Source organism: Jaculus jaculus, chromosome 4, assembly GCF_020740685.1.
Source record: "Jaculus jaculus isolate mJacJac1 chromosome 4, mJacJac1.mat.Y.cur, whole genome shotgun sequence".
In the NCBI taxonomy this organism is placed as follows: domain Eukaryota; kingdom Metazoa; phylum Chordata; class Mammalia; order Rodentia; family Dipodidae; genus Jaculus; species Jaculus jaculus.
In genome coordinates, this window is record NC_059105.1 from 120,753,235 (window position 1) to 120,774,550 (window position 21,316).

General features: G+C 39.3%; 1 protein-coding gene across 4 annotated transcripts in view; it reads right to left on the minus strand.

Annotated features, from left to right (window-relative positions):
• The window catches only part of Aff3 (AF4/FMR2 family member 3), a 588,679-nt gene that overhangs the window by 527,247 nt on the left and 40,116 nt on the right, over positions 1-21,316 (minus strand). Inside the window, exon 1 of one of the 4 annotated variants that reach the window (XM_045146967.1) lies at positions 6,105-6,142. The exons of the other annotated variants lie outside the window; for them this stretch is intronic. Within the exon in view, the coding sequence (XP_045002902.1) occupies positions 6,105-6,136 (32 nt within the window). The 5' untranslated portion in view covers positions 6,137-6,142. Of the gene's footprint in view, positions 1-6,104; positions 6,143-21,316 lie in introns of those variants that run through there. 4 annotated transcript variants of the gene reach the window in all.

Consider the following 21,316-nt stretch of genomic DNA (forward strand, 5'->3'; position numbering starts at 1 on the left):
TTTCTCATTGGCAAAATGGGCACATTAGACCAGAACTAGATAATTACTGAAGGCTAACTGTGTATGCCAACTATGCTTGGCCCCCAGGTGCCCAATCATTTCATCAAACACTAACTTTGGTGTTCCTGTGAGAATGTTTCTAGGTAAGACTATTACAACAGTCTGAGTAAAGGAGCCTGTCTTTCCTAATGCAGGTGGGTCCCATCTAAACTGAAGACCTGAGTAAAACAATAGGGAATTTCTCCTGCTTGCCTGCCTCTAAAGCTGGGATATTATGTTTTTCTTGCCTTTGGAGTTGAAATGAAACATTAGCTGTACTTGGGCCTCAAGCAGCCATCCTTTGAATTAGAACTATACTATCAGCTCTCCTGGGTATCTAGCTTGCCAACTTACCCTGCAGATGAAGATGCTTACCAGCCTCCATAATCATGTAAGTCCAATACTTATAATAAATCTCTTAGAAAGATAAATAATAAAAATATAATAACTCACTTTATTGGCCCTATGTCTCTGGAAGACTTTAACACAATCTCCACAAATATTTTCTTTCTAGCTCTGCTGGTAACCTCTCAGTAATAGGCCCCTCTGGTTCATCTGGCTTGCTTCCCGCTTTAAGGATAGTGATAAATGGTGGTCTTCCATCACTAAGTTATGCATGCTAGCATGAAATCTGCCCAACGACCCCTCAGTGAAAATCAAAGCTGAATTACCTGCATCCCCACCCACAACCAGGTTGTAGCTCACAGGTGTGATGAGACCTGAGCTAACAGCCTTTCTCCTTGCTTTTTCACTGCAAATGCATATATGCAGGCTTGCATTCCCTTGGTTGTTTCTGTTGGTTTTATTTCATTTTCATTTTCCTGACTGGAAATTCCTGCCAGGAGCTGGAATGCCATGGTTTTCCTATTGGCTAATGTTGCATCATTAACCCTTAACTCCTATCCACATGAATCACAGTGAGGCCAAGACATTGCCTAATGCTTCTCATGAGGTGTTTGGTACATGAGTGCAGAATGGCTTTTAACTATCAACATCACCTTACAACATTAGGGTCAGAATTTTTGTAGTGCCTACTTCCTCATCTAGAGACAATCCCCACCTCTTACTTCAGCCATGACACCAAGGAAAAGATGACACCTGGCGCCTTGTACCATTCCCTGAAGCACCCTCCTCCTCACTAGGGGTCTCCAGCTTGGAATAAAGTTGCAATCACCTGGATCTTTAACATGCCAGGCCTCGTATCAGAGATTCTGGTTCAGTTGGAAGGGACAGGAGCCAGGGGTAGAGAGGGATGAAGACAGGGAGTTACTAGGAACTTTTCAAATGATTCTAGTAGGAACTGAAGGTCAGCAAACCTTTTTGTATAGAGCCAGATAACAAATATTTTAGGCTTAGTGGACCAAATGGACTCTGCAGCAGCTGCTCAATTCTGCCAAAATAGTATGAAAGTGCCAAAGATAATAAGTAAATCAATGAGCATAACTGTGTTCCAATAAAACTTTATTTATAAAAACAAGTGGTGGCCTGTATTTGACCCAGGGTCCATAGTCTATAGATCAGTGTACACTTTACCACACTTAGAAATGGTTGTTGTGACAAATAGGTACACACTGAGCTGTATGAGTGCACAGCTTGCATTTCTCCTTCTTGTCCAAGACATCGGAGAATCTCAAGTGGCTTGCTGAGATCAATATTCACCCTATCTCTCTGGCATTCCCTTTATGTATTATAGTAATGGTTGAATACAAAAAAAAAAAATCCTTGTTCTGAGAGAATCCTGTGTGTCCTGTAACTCCCTGTGGTATTTTTATACGCTCACAAACATCTGCTTAATATTGCTTCTAGAACTTTATCAGCATCAGGCTGAAAATCACCCACTGCAGTTCCTAAAATTATCCATCTTCCCTCTCCCCCTCCTCCCATACAATTTGGGAAATGTTCATCAAAATCATTCATAATCTTCTGCATCCTATTCTCCTTGATTCACAAAATACTATCTAAAGTAGTTCCACAATCACATCTGCAAGCCCTTCCCTGCCCAGGAGGCCTAAATACATTTGTTAGCAGCTCTCATCATCTTTCCTATCTGGAGCTTTAATTCCTTCTAACCATGTTTATTCTACCTTTTCCAACTTGAAGATTGCTTTCCTGATAAAGATGATAAAACCAAAATAAAAGTCCAGAAGTTCTGCTTTTTCCATGTCATCTGTTTACAAGATACCATCTGTTCTAAATAAGCCTATGTCATTGAGGCCTTTTTGGCTCCAAAAATTATTGTTTTAAAGCTGCTATCTACATGTGACTATACATGGTTTGTCTGGAAAAGTCTGGTATGTGTCTTTGCACTGGGATAAGAATTAACAGAGCCCTCAAGTGCCCAGCGTAAGCCCAGATAAAGATGAATTTCAGTTAAATCATCTCAGGCTTAATAGATTCTCAAATTCCTAACAATTCAAGAGTAAGAGAAAAGTGTCTCTCATAAAATACTTGCCCACAAGCTGAAGAGATAGCTTAGCCTTTAAGGTGTTTGCCTGCGAAGCCTAAGACTCAGGTTCAACTCCCCAGAACCCAGATAAGCCAGATGAACATGGTGGTGCATGTGTCTGGAGTTCATTTGAGGTGGCTCAAGGTACTGGTGCATCTATTTTCTCTCCTTCGCCTTGTCTCTCTCTTAATTAAATAAATAAATTAAAATTTAAAAAAATACCTGGCCACACTGTGTCCATTTCTTCTGTCTTACATTTATAAGAGATGTGATTTTGGAATAAATGTTGTAATGCTCAGCTTTATTCCATAGGATCATTGTGCCTATAAAACAACTAAATGCATTAAGCACACAGCACAGCATACCTATCATACAGTAAATGCTCAACAGATGCTAACCAGGTTTTGTCAGTGGTATTCATATACACGTCAGTTATGTCCTCAACCCCCTCCATAGCACTATAGCAATTCTAACTCTCTCCTGTAAGTCAGCCCTTCCTCTTCCATAGTGTCACATCCTTTGTTCTCACCAAGGTCTTGCTCCTGGGTGTAAACTCAAACCAAATTCCCTAGAATGTTGTAAAGTCTCTCCCAGCTTGTAGAGGAAGTCCTTGAGTATACTAGAAAGCTGGAATGCTCAGTCTCGCCTCTGGCAAAAAAGAGACCTGCATTTCTTTCTGAGCAAAGCTGCTGAGCTGCTCTGGCAGAAAAGCAGACGTTGCTCCAGTACCCCTCCCCCATCATCTGTATTGCTGGAATTAAAACAAACTATGCTCTTCCATGGATCTCCTGGGAACACACTAACTAAACAGAGGTTCAACTCTTAAAATACTTGAGTAGAGTATACTAGCAAGACATATTATTATGTTAACATGCTAAGAAAAAGACTGATCCAAGGCATACTTAATTTGGGGTGCCAGACAAGGAACCCCACAGAAAATGTGAGTGAGAGCTAGGGGTTTACATCAATTATAAAACGGCATCCAGTACTGAGTAACGAATGGCATGCCAATCAATAACATACCAGGCATTTTTACAAATGTAATATCAGCCATTTCTCTCAACAATTCTGCTGAGACAGAGGATTTTCCCTGGGGACATAGCTGGTACATGACATGAACTGCATTCACCATGGATTTTTCCATACCTATAGTTGATAGTTTTTAAATACATATCATATTAGTGTTTCCTAAAGATGCTCTAGCACTGTTTTAAGACACAGAAAGCAGAGCCTCTGTGAAAGCAGCAGAAATAATACTTGCATACTTTTGGAGCCATATATAAACTTTGTTGACTAAGTGGATAGCTGACCTAGTCATATATTCAAAGTCACTTTTTACAGACAAGAACTTGAAACAGGCAAGTACAAAGAAATTTATATTGGGCAAGCTCAGAGAAAGTGTTGGATTCATTCTTGTTTCCAGAGAAAGTGTAGGGCCACTGTAAAACATTGTGGTCCTAAACTTAAGATATGGATTTCTAGCCTCATCTAGGCTGCATGCATGACTTTGTATAAGACAGTTGGGATTTTTATTTATCATTACAACTGTATATCCTCTTCCAAAAAATGACACCAGGACAACTGTATGTCTATATGCCTATGGATAAAATGGAAACCTGTGTAGAGGAGCCTCTAAGCCCATCCCATATTCAGCTATTTGCTAGAAGAACAAAGGACTCAAAACAGAGCAGTACTAATGGCTAAGTTATGGCACCCATGTAGTAAGGACACACAAGTGACTCATGTGAGAGGCAAAGACAGACACAGACTCCATGTAAAGCTTCTTGTGCTCTTGCCTTCCACATGGAGTCACATCATGTGCACTCCTCCTTCAACAACGAAATGCAATGTCATGTATATGACATTTCTGCCAAGAGAAGCCCATCAGGAACACAGTGGTCAAAGTTTTTACTGAGAGTCGGCCACATTGGTACCCTCTTTACAGACCATACCCAAATTACAGACCTCACAGCAGAAAAGAGATCCTTTCTTCACACTTTACACAAAAGTTAATCCAAAATCCAGCCTAAACTGAAATGCAAAAGCTAACACTGAAATACTCTTAGATTTCTAAGAGTAAATCTTCATGGCCTTGATTAATGAAGGTTTCTTAGATATGATACCAAATATTCAAGTAACAAGAGAAAGTTTTCATCAAAATGAAAACTTTGAAAGTCTAAATGACTAAAAGTGAAGAGGGGGCTGGAGATATGGCTTAGTGGTTAAGGTGCTAACTTGCAAAACCTAAGGACCCAGGTTCAATTCCCAGGACCCACATAAGCCAGATACACAAGATGGAGCATACATCTGGAATTCATTTGCAGTGGCTAGAGGCCCTGGCACCCCCCACTCAAAGAAATACATAAAAATAAAATCTTTTTAAAAGTGAAGAGGAATACAGATAATGGAAGAAAATAACCCGTAAATCACCTATCTTATGAGAGACACCTAGAATATATGTAAGTCTTACAACTCAATGATAATAAGAGAAATAACCAATTTAAAGTGGGGGAAAGGTCTTCAAAGATTTATAATCAGCAAGCATATTCAAAAATGTCTAAGATCCTAGTCATAAGTGGGAAATAAATCCAAACCACAATGAGACACCATTCTATGTGGTACGAGGCTGCCTACACTCAAGAAGAGAAATAATACCAAGTCTTAAAGAATATGGAAAATATGGAACCCTCAGACACTACTGGTAGGAATATATTAAAGAAGTCTGAAAGGTATACTAAAATTGACTATGATGATGGTTGTATAATTCTATGTAGTGAGTTGTATACTTACTATATGGATGAATTATATGGAACATGAAAGTCTCAATAAAGCTGGTTTATAAATAAAAATGTACATCCTCTTTTCCTCCAGATCCAATATGAATTAACAAAGAAGTGATAAGAAGAAAAGGAGGTTAATTTTGATCCAGAATGGACATCAATCTTCCATCTGGAGGAAGAATCAGCAGACAGGTCATATTCCAAGAGGGAAAGACCATGACCCAAGATCTGCCGCAGAGGTCTTTGAAAATGTGTCCAATGTAAGTAAAATACAGATGAAAACAGCTTTGATGTTGCTAGGCTTATGATGATCTCTTTAGTATTGTAAGTAATTTAAGTTCTGCATAACAACAAATATAAAATTCCTATGATTGAATGTACCAGTCAGATCCACCCATGACCATTTTAGAGAGTACCAAAGGGCCCCAGCACACACAAGTGAAGATATTAACACCAATGTATGAAACACACTTTCCATCCATTGTTACTTCCACACTAGCCTCTGAGAACAGATAGTATCAACTGAACCTGCTCGGATCTGTGTTGTCTATGAAAATATCACCTTCACAGCCACTTGAATAGGTAACAGGTGGTTAAGTATTAGGACAAACAGTGAATGTTCTATCTGCAATAGGGATGAAGTCCATGTCATATGAGCTCTGCATGTATTTATCTGTACCCATAACCATTCAACATGAGTAGATACTCAATAGTCAGGGATACTGAGGCACAAGGCGGCCAACCTCAGGTTGCAGGGCTAAGAGAAACAAAACTCAAATTCAGATCCAGTTAGTTTGGATCCTACAGGTATGACTTAACAAAACAGTAATGTACTTAACTGTTCTACTTTTCCCATCACAAGTCCTCTCATCTCTTCTGTAAGACAGTCAAAGGCTTGCTGAAATAAAAATAATAATAAACACATATATATAAGTATTTCTCAGAGCCATTAGGGAGCTTGTTTAAATATGTTTATTTGAAAGGATTGTAGAGAACTAGGCATGACCTCACCCAGTAAGGTAATTACTGTAAAAATCTTTTATTACTGTGTACATTTATTACAACTAAAGAAACAAGGGTGAACAATATTATTAACCAAAATGCCACATTCTCTTTGGGTCTCAGAAGTTTTTTTCTGCTAATGTTCCTTTTCTGTTCAGGATGCTATCATCCATTACCACAGTAGTAGTCATGGCACCCCCACCTGCACTGGTCTGTGATGGTTTTTCAGATTTGAGCCTGACAGCATTAAGGAATGCTGGACAGGTACATGGTAGGGCATTCTTCAATGCAGATTCCACTGGTGCTTTTGTGAGACTCCTGGTAAGACTGCAGTTATGGGTTTTAGGAGGCTACCACAGAGGTCAAGTGCCTTTCTCATCAACTCACTCTGATTGCCTAGCTAAAGAAGTGCTGGCCACAATGTTGCTTTCTTCTTCCTGCACATACTACTGTTTGATAGTAAGTCCCAAAATACAGCCCACACTTTAGGAATGGAAAGTGAGGTACTACTTCCTCAATGGAAGAATAGCTGGGTAAGCAATGCATAATCTTACTTTTTTTTTTTTTTTGAGGCAAGCCAGACTGGCCTTTTATTAAATGTGAGACATCTCTTTTATTAAAAGAGAGAGAACTGGTACACCAAGGGCCTCCAGTCACTGTAATTGAACTCCAGACACGTGCGCCACCTTGTGCACATGTGCAACCTTGCATCACCTTGTGCACTTGCATCATCTTGTGCATCTGGTTTATGTGGGATATGGAAAATTGAACATGGGTACTTAGGCTTCACAGGCAAACAACTTAATGGCTAAGCCATCTCTCCAGCCTCATAATCTCATGGCACAAACAGGGTACTATCCCACTCTGCTTTTAGTGATCTTCCAGAGGCTCTGACGGTTCCACACTCACTCATTGTTTCTGTGTTTCAGAATCATGGGGTAAGATGTACTTCCTCCACAGTAATAAAAACATAAATTAACTGGCTTGCATAGAAAGTAGAAAATCTACTCCATTCTAGAACATGGGAGAAACTTAGCCCATGTCTGAGGAGCTAACTTACTCCATACATGTCTGAAAAAAACATTAGGCTGGAAGTTTCAAATGAGTTACCCAGAAACAACAGATAGAAATTTTCAAAGTCAGAGCTTAAAAGATTGTTTACTGGTTAAGGTGCTTGCCCATGAAGCCAAAGGACTCAGTTTGATTCCCTAGTACCCATGTAAGCCAGGAACACAAGGAAGGGAGATGTAGAATTGATGGTGGGGCTGGCAACTAGACCTCATTCTAACAAAGAAAGTCCTCACAGGGACTTAGGTGATCCCAAAGGGGGCTAGGCCCAGCAGACCTCTTAAAATGCAAATCTGGGAGGGAGAAAAGAGGGATGAAGGCAAAAAGTGCCACAGTAAGGGGCTACAGTTGGAGGGGCACAACACAGGAGTACAAAGAGAGCCCATGTGAACATCCCTTTCAACCAGTTCAGCCTTCCAGACATGTGGTAGAGAATTTAAATACTCTGGGATCAACCAGTAAGACAACCAGAACCTATTTTAAAAAACAATTAGTATTGTTTTGTTGGACTCAGGGGAGGCAAGAAAAAGCTCTAAGGGAGCAAAGGAAAACAGCTATAAAAACACCCACCTGGGTGATGAGTACACACACACAAAAGGTCCAGAGGGCTGATGCTCACTCCCACATAGCCTTGAGAATAGAGTCCTCAAGTCTGCACTCAGGTGGTCCCAGGTTGCACTGGAAGGTGATTACGGGCCTAAGACAGCCCATAGCTTCCTGCTTCATCAAAAGCAAATATTCGGGCTAGAGAGATGGCTTAGCAGTTAAGCACTTGCCTGTGAAGCCTAAGGATCCTGGTTCGAGGCTTGATTCCCCAGGACCCACGTTAGCCAGATGCACAAGGGGTGCATGCGTCTGGAGTTCGTTTACAGCGGCTGGAGGCCCTGGCGTGCCCATTCTCCCTCCCCCCACCCCACTCTTTCCCTCTCTGTTGCTCTCAAATAAATAAAAATAAATTTAAAAAATTCAAAAGCAAATATTCTCTGAGCAAGGCATCCTTGATTTAGGTCCCAAGGCTTTTTCTGCAGATTAAGATCAATCATAGATGAGCTAGCAATTAAGGTTTACTAAATACACATGGAAACAGAACAACATTACGAATATGAGTCCAAGGAAATAATAAACCACAGATGTAAAGTTCTATGGGCTTCAGATGTTTCAATTACCAGATCCAGCAGGCAAAACAACCACATATGAAATGCTAAAGAACCAAGAGATAAAATCATAAAAATAAGCAAGCAGCTAAATGTTATTAAAAAAAATAACAAGGCATGAAGGAGGCAGGATGGAGGAAAAGCTGGTCAGTGCCACAAAGTTACAGTTAGACAGCATATACAAGTTCTAGTCACACAACAATGTGTATCACATAGAATCTCACAAATACATACCAATATGTATCAATTAAACTTTTTGATAAAATAACCATGATTGTGCAAGGTGAGAAGAGTCATGGAGGTTGGTAGCATAATAATATGAATGTCATTCACTAAACTGTACATCTAAACATGGCTGAGATTGTTAATTTTATGTAATATGATTTTTACCACAATTTTAAACAAAAATGACCTATTAGATTTTATAAGAAGTAAATAAAAAATTTAATTTATTTACTTGAAAGAGAGAGAGAAGGCAGAAAGAGAGAGAGAGTATAGGCACACCAGGGTCTCTAGCTACTGCAAACAAATTCCAGACATATGTGTCACCTTGTGCATTTGGCTTCCATGGGTATTGGGGAATCAAGCCTGGGTCCTTAGGCTTCACAAGCAAGCCCCTTATCACTAAACCATCTCTTCATCCCAAAATAAAACTTTTTAAAATAAAGGCTGGGCTGAAGAGATTGCTTAGTGTTTAAGGCACTTGCCTAAGGACCCAGGTTCAACTCTCCAGATCCCATGTAAGCCAAACACATAAAGGTGAGGCAAGTACAAGGTTATACATGCCCAGTAGGTAGGATAAGTGTCTGGAGTTCATTGCAGTGCCTGAGGTCCTGGTGTACCAATTCTTTCTCTCCCTCTCTTTCTCACTCTCTCTAAAAATAAAACAATAGAATAAAAATTATGTTTACTGAAATTTAAAATTTGCTGGAAAGAACACTGAGAAATCTTGCTGGAGCTGGGCTGAAAACCTTCTCCCTGTAGAACAGCTGACAGAAAGCTGGAAAAAGCTATGCTGCATGCAGTCCTAGGGGATAGACAGAAATCATCAGTGGAGATAAACAATGGACACTGCAAGCTGTAAGTTTGGCCAGCAAGGCAAAATAAGCCAATGGGCCCAAAGGGGCATGTCTGTTGTGGAAGAAACCAACCTCTCCCTAATTGGACTGGAGGCCCACTCCACAGGTGGGAATACATGCCTGGTATTGAAAATCTATGATTGTGGAGGTCATGAGCCCTAGGGGTAGTAACATCTGCTAGTGTCTAGATAAATGCAGATATTATACTCACCAAACTGCCAAGTAAGCACTTCTCTTAATGTTCAAAACCATTTGTTAATGCTACACTCACTTTTGGTTAGAAAAGCTTCTCTTTTCAGATGACAGTGATATTTGTGACATAGTGCTGAGAAGAAGTGACAGAGGAGTGTTCAGCACTGAATCATCTCTATCACACCTTTTACAGCTTAGGATGCATTGTGGAAGACATGAAAGAATGTAAGAGCCAAAAGAAGGGTAGCACTGCTAAAATGTGTTCTTCCGGACACAAAAAGAACTGGATATCCATGTCCTCGCAATGCCTGGCACTACCTATACAAGACTATCATAATAGGAGGAAAAGATGAAGATATCAAAATAAAAGAGAGACTGATTGTGAGGGGAAGGGGATATGATAGAGAGTGGAGTTGTAAAGGGGAAAGTAAGGAGGGAGGGAATTATAATCGTTTATTGTATATAATTATAGAAGTTGCCAATAAAAATAGTAAAAATGGGGCTGGAGAGATGGCTTAGCAGTTAAGCGCTTGCCTGTGAAGCCTAAGGACCCCGGTTCGAGGCTCGGTTCCCCAGGTCCCATGTTAGCCAGATGCACAAGGGGGCGCACATGTCTGGAGTTCGTTTGCAGAGGCTGGAAGCCCTGGCGCGCCCATTCTCTCTCTCCCTCTATCTGTCTTTCTCTCTGTGTCTGACCTCTCAAATAAATTAATTAATTTTTTTAAAAAAGTAAAAATGTAGGCTGGAGAGATGGCTTAGCAATTCAGCGCTTGTCTGTGAAGCCTAAGGACCCCAATTCGAGGCTCAATTCCGCAGGACCCATGTTAGCCAGATGCACAAGGGGGTGCACACGTCTGGAGTCCGTTTGCAGTGGCTGGAGGCCCTGGCGTGCCCATTCTCTCTATGTATATCTGCCTCTTTCTCTCTCTGTCTGTCACTTTCAAATAAATAAAAATAAACAAATAAAAAGAACAAATTGTTGTTGAGGTAGTGAAAAAAATGTTTAAAAAAAAGTAAAAATGTTATTAGAAGTGGACTGGAGAAATGGCTTAGCGGTTAAGGTGCTCAGCTGCAAAGTCTACGAATCCAGGTTCAATTCTCCAGTGCCCATGTAAGCTAAATGCACTTAGTGGTGCATGCACCTGGAGTTTGTTTGTAATGGCTGGAGAACCTGGCATGCCCATTCTATTCCCTGTCCCCCCGCCTCTCAAAGAAATTTTTTAAAAAATGCTAGATTATACAGCACATTAGCCAACACTGAAAAGAGAATCAATGAGCTAGGAGAAATATATCTAAAAAGCACAACTGGTAAACAAGGAAAATATAAAGGCTATGTTAATCTAGACAAAAAAATACAATGAGAAAGTCTAAAATATGTCTAATTAGAATTTTGGAAGAAAAGAATTGAAAGGATGGAGGGAAAAAGAATCCTTAAGGAGATAGCAGATTTTCCCAGGAGTGTTAAAAGACATGAGTCCACATATACACTAAGTAGAGTAAATAAAAAGAAATTCAACCTAGGCTTATTGTTGTGAAATTGAAAAGTACCAATGATAAAAGACATGTTAAATAGTAATCTACCCCCAGAAAACACAAAGCCAGCTTCTGGCCAGATCAGTCAAGGAAGAAATTCCTAGAATTACCTTTTGTCCCTCAACTCCTTTTCACCCCCAGCACTAACTCAGTAAGAAAGAACAGTTATCACGAAGGGAAAAATGGAAAAGGCACGAAAACCACCTCCTCCTATAGTCAGGATGGATGCCCACAACTACAGCTGAGAGGGCAATAAACACTCTGACTTTCAAGTAAGTGAAGCTTCTGAGTTCCCATTCACATATTAATACTTTACTGAACATTCCAACTGCTTCTGAATTAAAATAGTTATGTTCCCAAACTAACACTACTGTCCCATGTAGGGGAAAGAGTTACCTTTTCTCAATAAAATTGGAAATCAATTCCTGTTACTTCTATAAGACAAGCTACAAAGAAACCAACTATGACTGCCACCATTTGTTTTCCTGAGACCAGAAACCACAGTGAGATTGATAAACATGACCCATGTCAACACATAAATACATCATACACTGATCACAGGGAAGCATCTTCTCACCTCCACACTCTTGTCTAATGAAAAGTATCAATCTGTCAATGTCATGAAAAGTATCCATAACACGTTCGTTCTTTTTTTTAAAAAGTAAATTCTATAGACACATTATGATTACATACTCTTCTTATATAGCAGGTAGCCAGAAAAGAGGATGAGATAATGAATACTACCCAAGGGAAGGAAAATCCCTTTTTCAGTGGGTTTAAGTCAGGTTGATAATGTGCACATAGCATTTACCATAAAGCTTTTCAATTAGTTCATAAGACAAGTTAACCTTCTAAGTCCCAGAAAATATAATTCATGCATGCTTTATGCCAGGCAACATCCTGCTAGCTATTATCCATCATTTACAAGTGTTATTTGTCTATAAAAATGACACTAAATTTTTGAAAAATGGATGGCTTTGCCTGCTTCTGGCTGTGTTTTAACAAATGGCACCAATGCAAAAGGCTTTAAGTCACACAGAAAGCAATTAGTCAAAGAAGCAATAAATATTTTTTAATGATGGCTTGTCCAAATAGCCAAATATCTAAAAGGTGATACACAATAAAATAAGGGTTAATGTGAAAGAGTGCATTTCATTATTTATTGTTAATAAAGTTAATCAATTCAGTGCTTCTTACTCATTTGTACATCACATGTATGAGATGCATATTGATGGAAAATGGCCCAAAAGATCAGAATACCTAAAAGAAAACTCAGCAAAGAGAAACATACTTAAAATGTAACTGTTATCATTTTATGCTATAAGCTGTTTTGCTTAAAACACATTTACTGTGATTAAAACTATTAAGATAAATGGGGGTTTGGAGAATGGAATTTCAAAGGGGAAAATGTGGGGGGGGAGGGAGGGAATTAACATGGGATTTTTTTATAATCATGGAAAATACTAATAAAAATTAAAAAAATAAAAATGTTTAAAAAAGATAAATAGGGGCTGGAGAGATGGCTTAGTGGTTAGATGCTTGTGAAGCCTAAGGACCCCAGTTTGAGGCTCAATTCCCCAGGACCCAAATTAGTCAGATGCACAAGGGGCGCATGCATCTGGAGTTCATCTGCAGTGAGTAGAGGCCCTGGCGCGCCCTATCTCCCCATCCCTCCCTCCCTCCCCCCCCCCTCTCTTTCTGCCTCTTTCTCTCTGTCTATTGTTCTCAAATAAACAAATAAACAAATAAACCAAAAAAAAAATACATAAATGGGCTGGAGAGATGGCTCAGAGGTAAAGGTGCTTGCTTGCAGAGCCTAAGGGCCTGGGATCAATTCCCCAGTACCTACATAAAGCCAGATGCATAAAGTGTCTCATAAGTCTGGATTTTGTTTGCAGCAGCCTCAAATAAATAAGTACTAAAAAAACGCTATTATGATCCATTATATTTTTCCACAATTGGCAACTCTACCTAAACATGAACTGCAGGATTAATGATCAAATAATTTTGGAGGAGAAAAAAAAAAACTTATAGCTAGATGCCTTGAATTTTTCTTTTTCTGGCATTTTACCCACCTATCCTAGAGTAATTCTGTTCTTCCATTCAAAAATCTGTTCTCAAAAGATATATTAGGATCTTTTAAAAACAAAATGAGATAAGCCTAAGCTCATCAATCAGCAGTTTCTAAATGCATTACCTCCAAGTGGCTTGGTCTTTTCTGTCACTCATCTGCTTAAAATTAAGTATAAAAGAGCTTCCAAGAAAAGAAGATATAAAATTAACTTCATTTTATAATAAGTTCTCCAATCATGCCAGCAGACTGCTGACATTATTACAGCTCACACTTATAAATCAATGATTATATACACTAGTTAAGCAAGAAAAGAAATGAAGAAGGCAATTATAGAGTGGTGAAATTCCCAAGAAGCACATGTGTAGTCAATGTTGCTAAACAGTAGTTCACTTGTGGTTAAAATAGAAGCCCTCCTTTTAGATATATCTGGCATTGTGATTTTTGAGGGAAAGAAAGCAGGAAATCTATACAACTTGTTTTAAATGTGGGTGGTGGGGGGAAGGGGGACACAAGCAAGAAAGCAATGAATACAATTGTAACTCTTTTTGCTATTTATTTTGAAGTTGAAGTTTAAAACTTTCCTATGTCATCAAACTAAAATAGTGTTGAATAAATTGAGAGTAAATAAGTTGGAAGAGGGGGAATATACAAACTTCTTACAAAGCAGTGGTGAATGAAAACATAGCAAGTGACCTGACCTTGGTTTTCATGTCCTCTTCTGTCCCGACACCTGAATTTGGGCCAAAATGCCACTTGTGATCTTATTTTCCATTTCTCTGATGTGTTTTATTAACTCATGCTTTATTTCACAGTTAAATATTCTACTTGGTAAGTTGCAGACATACAGAGACTAAATGTTGATTATACTATAATGTGTCTGAAATGGTTTGCAGTAGGAAGGTTCTGGCAAACCCACTGAGGTCCTATTTGCCTCCTCCTTTGTAATGCCTGTGTGATAACACAGTGTACCAGAACACAGAAAAGAAGACATATTCACTCTTCTATTTTCTTCAGAGTGCTTTGAAGAAGTGAGATATCCTTATACTCACTCCAAATGAGAACCACACAATGCAAATTGTTTCTGAATTACCTTGTGATTTCTCAAAGTATTTGCTTGTGATCTATTAATTAGCTCTCTGTTATGGTTTACATCTGAAATGTACCCGACAGATTCATGCTTTGAATGTTTATTTCCCAGCTGGTGGCACTACTTGCAGAAGCTGTGGAACTTTGAGGGGGTGAGACCTATCTGAGGAAAGGAGGTCACTTGGGAGACTTTGAAGGTTCTAACAACAGCCTGCCTGTCCCTCTCTGCTTACCTGGTACTGCTATAACTTGAACAGTCACTGCCACATGGTCCCATCACCATTAACTTCCACCATGCCTTCCTTGCAATGATGGACTAAAACCATTTGAAACTAAATAGGAGCCAAACTAAATCTTCCCTGTCATAAATTATTTCTGTCAAGGATTTGTAGTCACAGAGACACAAAAAATAATATGTTCCTCCCCATGGCACCTCTGCAAAGAAAAGAGAAACACTGTCCAACATAGTTATTTGACAGAGAAGAAGACAGGGCATAGATGATTGGAGAAGGTTGGAGAGCTTCTACAATGGAACCTAAAACAGTTATCACATGGCCAACTCACATTACAAAGAAAATACTACTCATGGTTATTTGCAAATTGCAGTTCTTTGAGTCAAAATACATCCAGGAGTATTCATCCTGTAGCCTGTAGGCAACATGTATCCCAGGTTAGCTATGAATGCAGCCCAACACACTTGTAATTGACAGTGTCATGTTGCAATGTCAAAAGTTGTATATCCCTGAAGACTATAATTCTCTTCTTTGTTTCAAGCAGCCATATTTCCCTGGTTACAATCCTGCAAAGCACAGGTTAGTTACCTCTCAACTAACAAACTCAGAGAAGTATCTGTTCATATTTACAATCAATTTTTAAAGGTACTGTTCCAAAGGCCAGACAGATATCCTAAACCCCCTCAAGTCCCCAAGGGATATGAAGTTTACTTTTTCCAGTCTAATGTACAACCAGAGAAGGAGCTGGATAACCTGCCAGGGGATGCCTGTCTTATCTGTTTCCTCCCTGAGAACAAAGGGAACAAGCACACAAATGTGAGTGTGCCCACATATCACCCCTCAAAGTGTATCTGAAGCCAATTAAGAGTTATTTCTGCAGAATTAGTCTGTCCCCTGAAAGGTCAGAATTTCCTGGCAAATATTTGAGGTAATTCCACCTTGTCTAAACTAACAATAACAACAATATTTCAACAACAACAAAAATTACTACAAGTCTAAATAAACCAACAGCAGAATTAATAATAGTGGTAATTAATAATGCATAAGAGCATGGTGCTGTTTCCTGTACCACATTTCTCTGAGCACTGCAAGACTCTGGGTAGTGAATATTTTTCTCACCCTTATCACAAGGGAGGGAAAGGGTCCATATTAACTCGTTTTCATAAGAGAACTTTTGGCCAGAATATTATATCTATTTAAGCTCCTCATGGGTGATATGGTTGATAGAGACATGATTTGAGGTCTCCAAACTCTCTGCTAACTAAACAGCCCAGAAGAGATGTGCAGAAGTCAATACAAACAGAGTGCCAGCTGTTTACACTACCTACAATAAATGTTTGTTCCAGGAAAAACAGTTCAAACAAGATGTGAAAGAGTTTAAACACAAAAGGCTGAAGGGTTCACTATAAAAGAAAAAAATATGTTTGCTTTTAATACAGTGGAGGAACTGTTCAAGAACAATTTGTTCTTCTCCTGTCAAGGCCAGCCTTGTACTGCCCAGGGCTGCATGATCACAAGCTTTGTGAAATTGAGACTCCAGATTACTGCAGCACAACTAACTTTTCCCTTAATGCCCTAAGTCTTTATTCTTGTAAATCCTTCATACCTTTGACCTGAAATGGTCATTTTTGGCAAACAACATTTAAATGTGTCTCATAGCTAAGTGATGCAGAAAACAAAGCAAATTAACTGGGGACTCAGGGAAACTGAGAAATGCTAAGACATTAGAAAGAAACAGGCCACATGGTTCCTGACAATCTGGGCTGGTCAGAACTGTTTGTTGAGAATGTGGTAGGCTTTCTTTCTTTGAAGAGTAGTATGTACTTGGCATCTAGTACTTGACAGCCTAGAGAGACAAAGCTTCAGCAGGAATACTGATTAGTCCATAGCCAAAGGGCTTCCTACAGATTTAACCTATGTAACTCCAGAGATCAAACCTAGAAAAGACAGGTCATCCACAGAGGAGCAGCCTAGGAACCCTGCAGGTCTCCTCACAACTGTTCCCAATGGAGGCTCAGGTACTCTAAGATGTTGGCAGGAGTAGCCTACATTGGGAAAGACTTCAGAAAGAGGGATGCTGGGATACTGTCAAGTGTTAGAACAAGAGGTGATTTCCCAGACTACCATGACTGTCACTTACAGATTAAGAGTTCAGAATCCCAGAGAACTGAACCCCAATCTCACATCAATCCCTTCATAACTGCATGAAACTGACTGACTCTTCCAACCAAGTACAGACCTGTTTAGAGAATGAACAGTGAAAACAAACAAAAAGATACTCTCAGGTCTACACATTATAGCCTCTAAATCATACTCCTTACAGGCAACACCAGAAATCTGCATTTTTAAAAAGCTTCCAACAAACTTCTAATAAGCCAATTTTGGGAACCACTGATAGGTATTTTTAACCAGCATATCATTTGTAAAACATGAAAAACTATTTTTAAATTTTATCATGCAGATATTGAAATAAGATTACATGTAAAATATTTAGCATGATGCCTATAGCCAGGAAACTCTCATTATCCCTTAAAAGAAAACCTAATCTTATTTCAGAAGAGGGGACAAAAAGACTGTAAGAGCCACAGAGTGCGTAGGAATACCCTGAAGCACAGTCGTCTGCTATCTCACAGGGGCTGACTGAGACCTTCATGACCCACTGTGAATACCATAACCCCACTGAGGAGGGGATGAAAAAGTATAACCTGTTATAATATATATATAATTAAAATCTCTGTTTTTTGCAACATGAGCAAGCTGAAGACCCTTCATTGATTACAATAAGGACCATATGACTTACATAAATATTTGGCTATCTCCCACTTCCTAACTCTGTCTTCTTTTTCAAGCAACACAGTAAAAAATATACATATATGATTCAAGAGATTTCAATCCATTAGATAAAATGCTTTATGTGAATATTGCCTTAAAATTAATATGTCAATAAGTATTTAAAAGTTAATGCAGTTATAGAAAGCCTGTAATATTTCCCTCTTTTACAACAAATTAGAAAATCCAGAAATCATCTCGTTCCTCTACAAAGTTTAAAATTCATATTTATTCCCACATATGCAAGTAGAGATAAAGGACCCCATTTCTCTTCTCCATATCAGGCAGCCACATTCCCTCATTTAAAATCTTGCAAGGCACTGGGGTGGAGGACTCATCTTGTTCTGACATTTATATTGCTGCAAATGGTTTCAATTCTTTAATTGTGAAGTTGCTTCTAGACATCAGGGTAAGGGTTAAAATACCCCCAGACAGAAAAGAAGAAAGGAGGTAATTGGTTCAATTTATATCAAGTGGGGAAAAAAAAAAGTCTCCTGGATTCCTGTATTTCTTGTTGCAAGTTATTAGATAGTTTCTGTTTGGGTGGTTTTATACAAAAAATTGTAAAATGTGGTTGCTTAAACACATTTAAAGGTTAAACTCCAAGCAGCTAATATGGATGTGAGAACAAGTATCTGTCAAACACTTAACCTTTCACAGATTAAAATCGTCTGACTCATAGATGTGAAACCACTGTTGCTATAATTGTTCTAAGCAGAAATCTGAGCATTCTTAGAAGATATATCACTTTTTTGGAACAGTCATGTCTATGCCCTGGACCAACTTTATTGTTCATACTGGAGGCAGAATCACTGCCTTTTATTGGTGTTCACACAACGATTGCCCTGAACTATTATATATTGTTTATCACTGACCCTACAGATGCATTCTTAAAAGTTCTAAATTGAGAGCCAGGCATGGTGGTTCACGCCTTTAATCCCAGCACTTGAGTCAGAGGTAGAAGGATCACTGTGAGTTCAAGGCTACCCTGAGATTACATAGTGAATTCCAGGGCAGTCTTGGCTAAAACAAGACTCTGCCTCAGTCCAGAGAGATTTACTCAACCATGTTTATAGCTGCTCGATTTGTAATAGCTAAGAGCTGGAATCAACCCAGATGTCCATCATTAGATGAATAGATAACTAAGATGTGGTATATCTATATGATGGAATTCTACACAGCAGTAAGGACAAAACTACACAATGAAATTTGAAGAAAAATGGTTGAACCTGGAACAGATCATTCTCAGTGAACTCACCCAATCACAGAAAGATAATCACCACATAGTCTCACTCATCTACAGCTCCTAACATGAATCTATCCGAGATGCCGACATACCTAGCAAGCATCTCGAGGACCAGACAATAAGGTGGGTAGGGAGGGAGGGGAGGGTAAGAGAGGGGGAGGGGGACACAAAACTGGACCCAAACGGTACCATAAAATTCTACATCCTAAAAGACAGACCAAATGGTTGAACCTTCCCCAAACCCTTAGAGAGACCACCTGAATCACAAGGCTCTAGAAAGGGTATGATGGAGATTGACCATAATCTTCTCCTGTTTCTCTCTCTCTCTCTCTTTCTCTCTCATCTCTCTAACTCTTTTATGTTACTTATCTTTTTCTTCCCTCTCTTCTTGGGCACTGACCCGTAGCTCCCAGTACCAGCAGGAGGCTATCATCCACAATGAGCTTTTGATCAGAGAGACCTACAAGGTTTCCCAAAAGAAGACAGATTTTTGTCAAGAGTACATTTTTGTCAAGACACTACTGCTGAAGATACCATATGCGGTTGACATAAAATGGAATGACATGGCTGGAAGCTGGAAGAGAGTCAGTCCCCAGACAGCGCATCTAGTTCCAGAAGGTGCTACATGGGCGACTGAGGGAAAATGACCAATATCTGACCAAGTAACTCATGGTCTAACCTTCTTAGCAACAAACAACCTGACGTGATTCTCACACAAGTGCAATAGTGGCACACAGCCATGGTGGGAAACCAACTGTTCTTGTTTTGGCTTACTGATCTGCTCAGTGGAACAGAACCCATAGCTAGAGCTGGGAAACAAGTCAGAACAAGATCCAAATATGAGCTCACTCTCCATTACTAAGCTCTCACCAACTGTGGGCTAAAAGAGGGCCTATTCCTACTAAATTCTCTCTAAAATAATATTGGTTATCCCATTTATCTGGTGCTAATAACTTTACTCTCCATCAGAAAATCTGCTTCTCTTTTTCAGACAGACTCAGATCCTAAGGACAGAACCACCCCATCATACCTCAGAAGGGCCCCAGATGAAACTAAGAGTAATTGTGGAAACAATTGTGGTGAACCTGGTACCAGCACAAGGGTGAAGGAGACTGACAGAGAAGAATCAACTCCTACCAAACCAGATATCCAGAGACACAGATGCTCCCAAGACCTCATCACTGAAGCAGACCTAAAATGAACCCAACATGGCTCTGGGAAATTTGTGGAAGAGGGGCTGGAAAGAATGTCAGAGCCACACGTTGGGTCATGATACGCAGAGACATTTCCTCCTACCCATAACTGATGGCTAACCCCACAATGCATGACCCATATCCCCCAACAAGGAGGGTCCCTGTGGAAGGGGGAGGACAGAGAGGAGGCTAACAATGGTACCAACTTGACTGTATTCACTGAGTACAAAACTAATAAAAAAAAAAAAAAAGTGCTAGGAGCCGGGTGTGGTGGCACATGCCTTTAATCCCAGCAATCAGGAGGCAAAGGTAGGAGGATCACTTTGAGTTCAAGGCCACCATAAAACTGCACAGTGAATTCCAGGTCAGCCTTGGCTAAAGTGAAACCCTACCATGAAAAAAAAAAAAGTTCTAAACTGAATTCTAATCATCAGTTCTATTTCCAACATTGTTTCATACACAATTTTAGAAGTGTTTTATCTTCATTTCTGATGGATCCTAATTGGCCACAGTTCCTAAAGTCCTCTGTTCCCTGCCACTTCCCTAGATTCATTTATGTCACATAATTCTAAGTGTCAGACCACAGTAGATGCTCAACCAAGATCTGCTCAATGAAGTCATTATCTTTTTTAAAAATGTATTTTTTTAGTTAGTTCTAAGAGAGAGAGCCACCTTGTACATCTGGCTTAAGTGGGTCCTGGGTAATGAAACCTGGGTCCTTTGGCTTTGTAGGCAAGTGCCTTAACTGCTAAGCCATCTCTCCGGCCCTGAAGTCATTATCTAAACACCTCAAAGATCTACTCCCTAAAGACATTTTTCAGTAAATACTTTTGTTATTACAAATTTCTATCTCTAGTGAAATTGCTTGGTATTTTTAATTGTAATAATATATATTTGTTTCATAATAGAACATACTATTTCTGATTTTCAATATTAAGATTATAGATAGGAATAAACATTTTGTAACACATGAAAGTATCTGGCAGGGCAACATTGCCGTGATAGTTCTGCCCAACACAGTACAGGTAAGTAATCAAGTATTTCTTTAAAATAACTACAGAGGCTAAGGAGATGGCACAGAATTTAAAGGTACTTGCATCACAAACATGCTGACCTAAATATAACCCCCAGAACCCATGTAAAGCCAGATACAAAATGATTTACAAATCTGTAATCACAACATGCCTACCATGGGAAGCAAAGCCAGTAGAATCCTGAAGCTTGCAGACTAGCTAGAATGTGTATCATTAAAACGTTTGACCTGAAACATAGTACAGTTTAAGGCTGAATTTCTTCTTCTCAATAATGGTCTGGTGATATATGACCATTTTTTAAAATATTTTTATTCATTTGCAAGCAGAG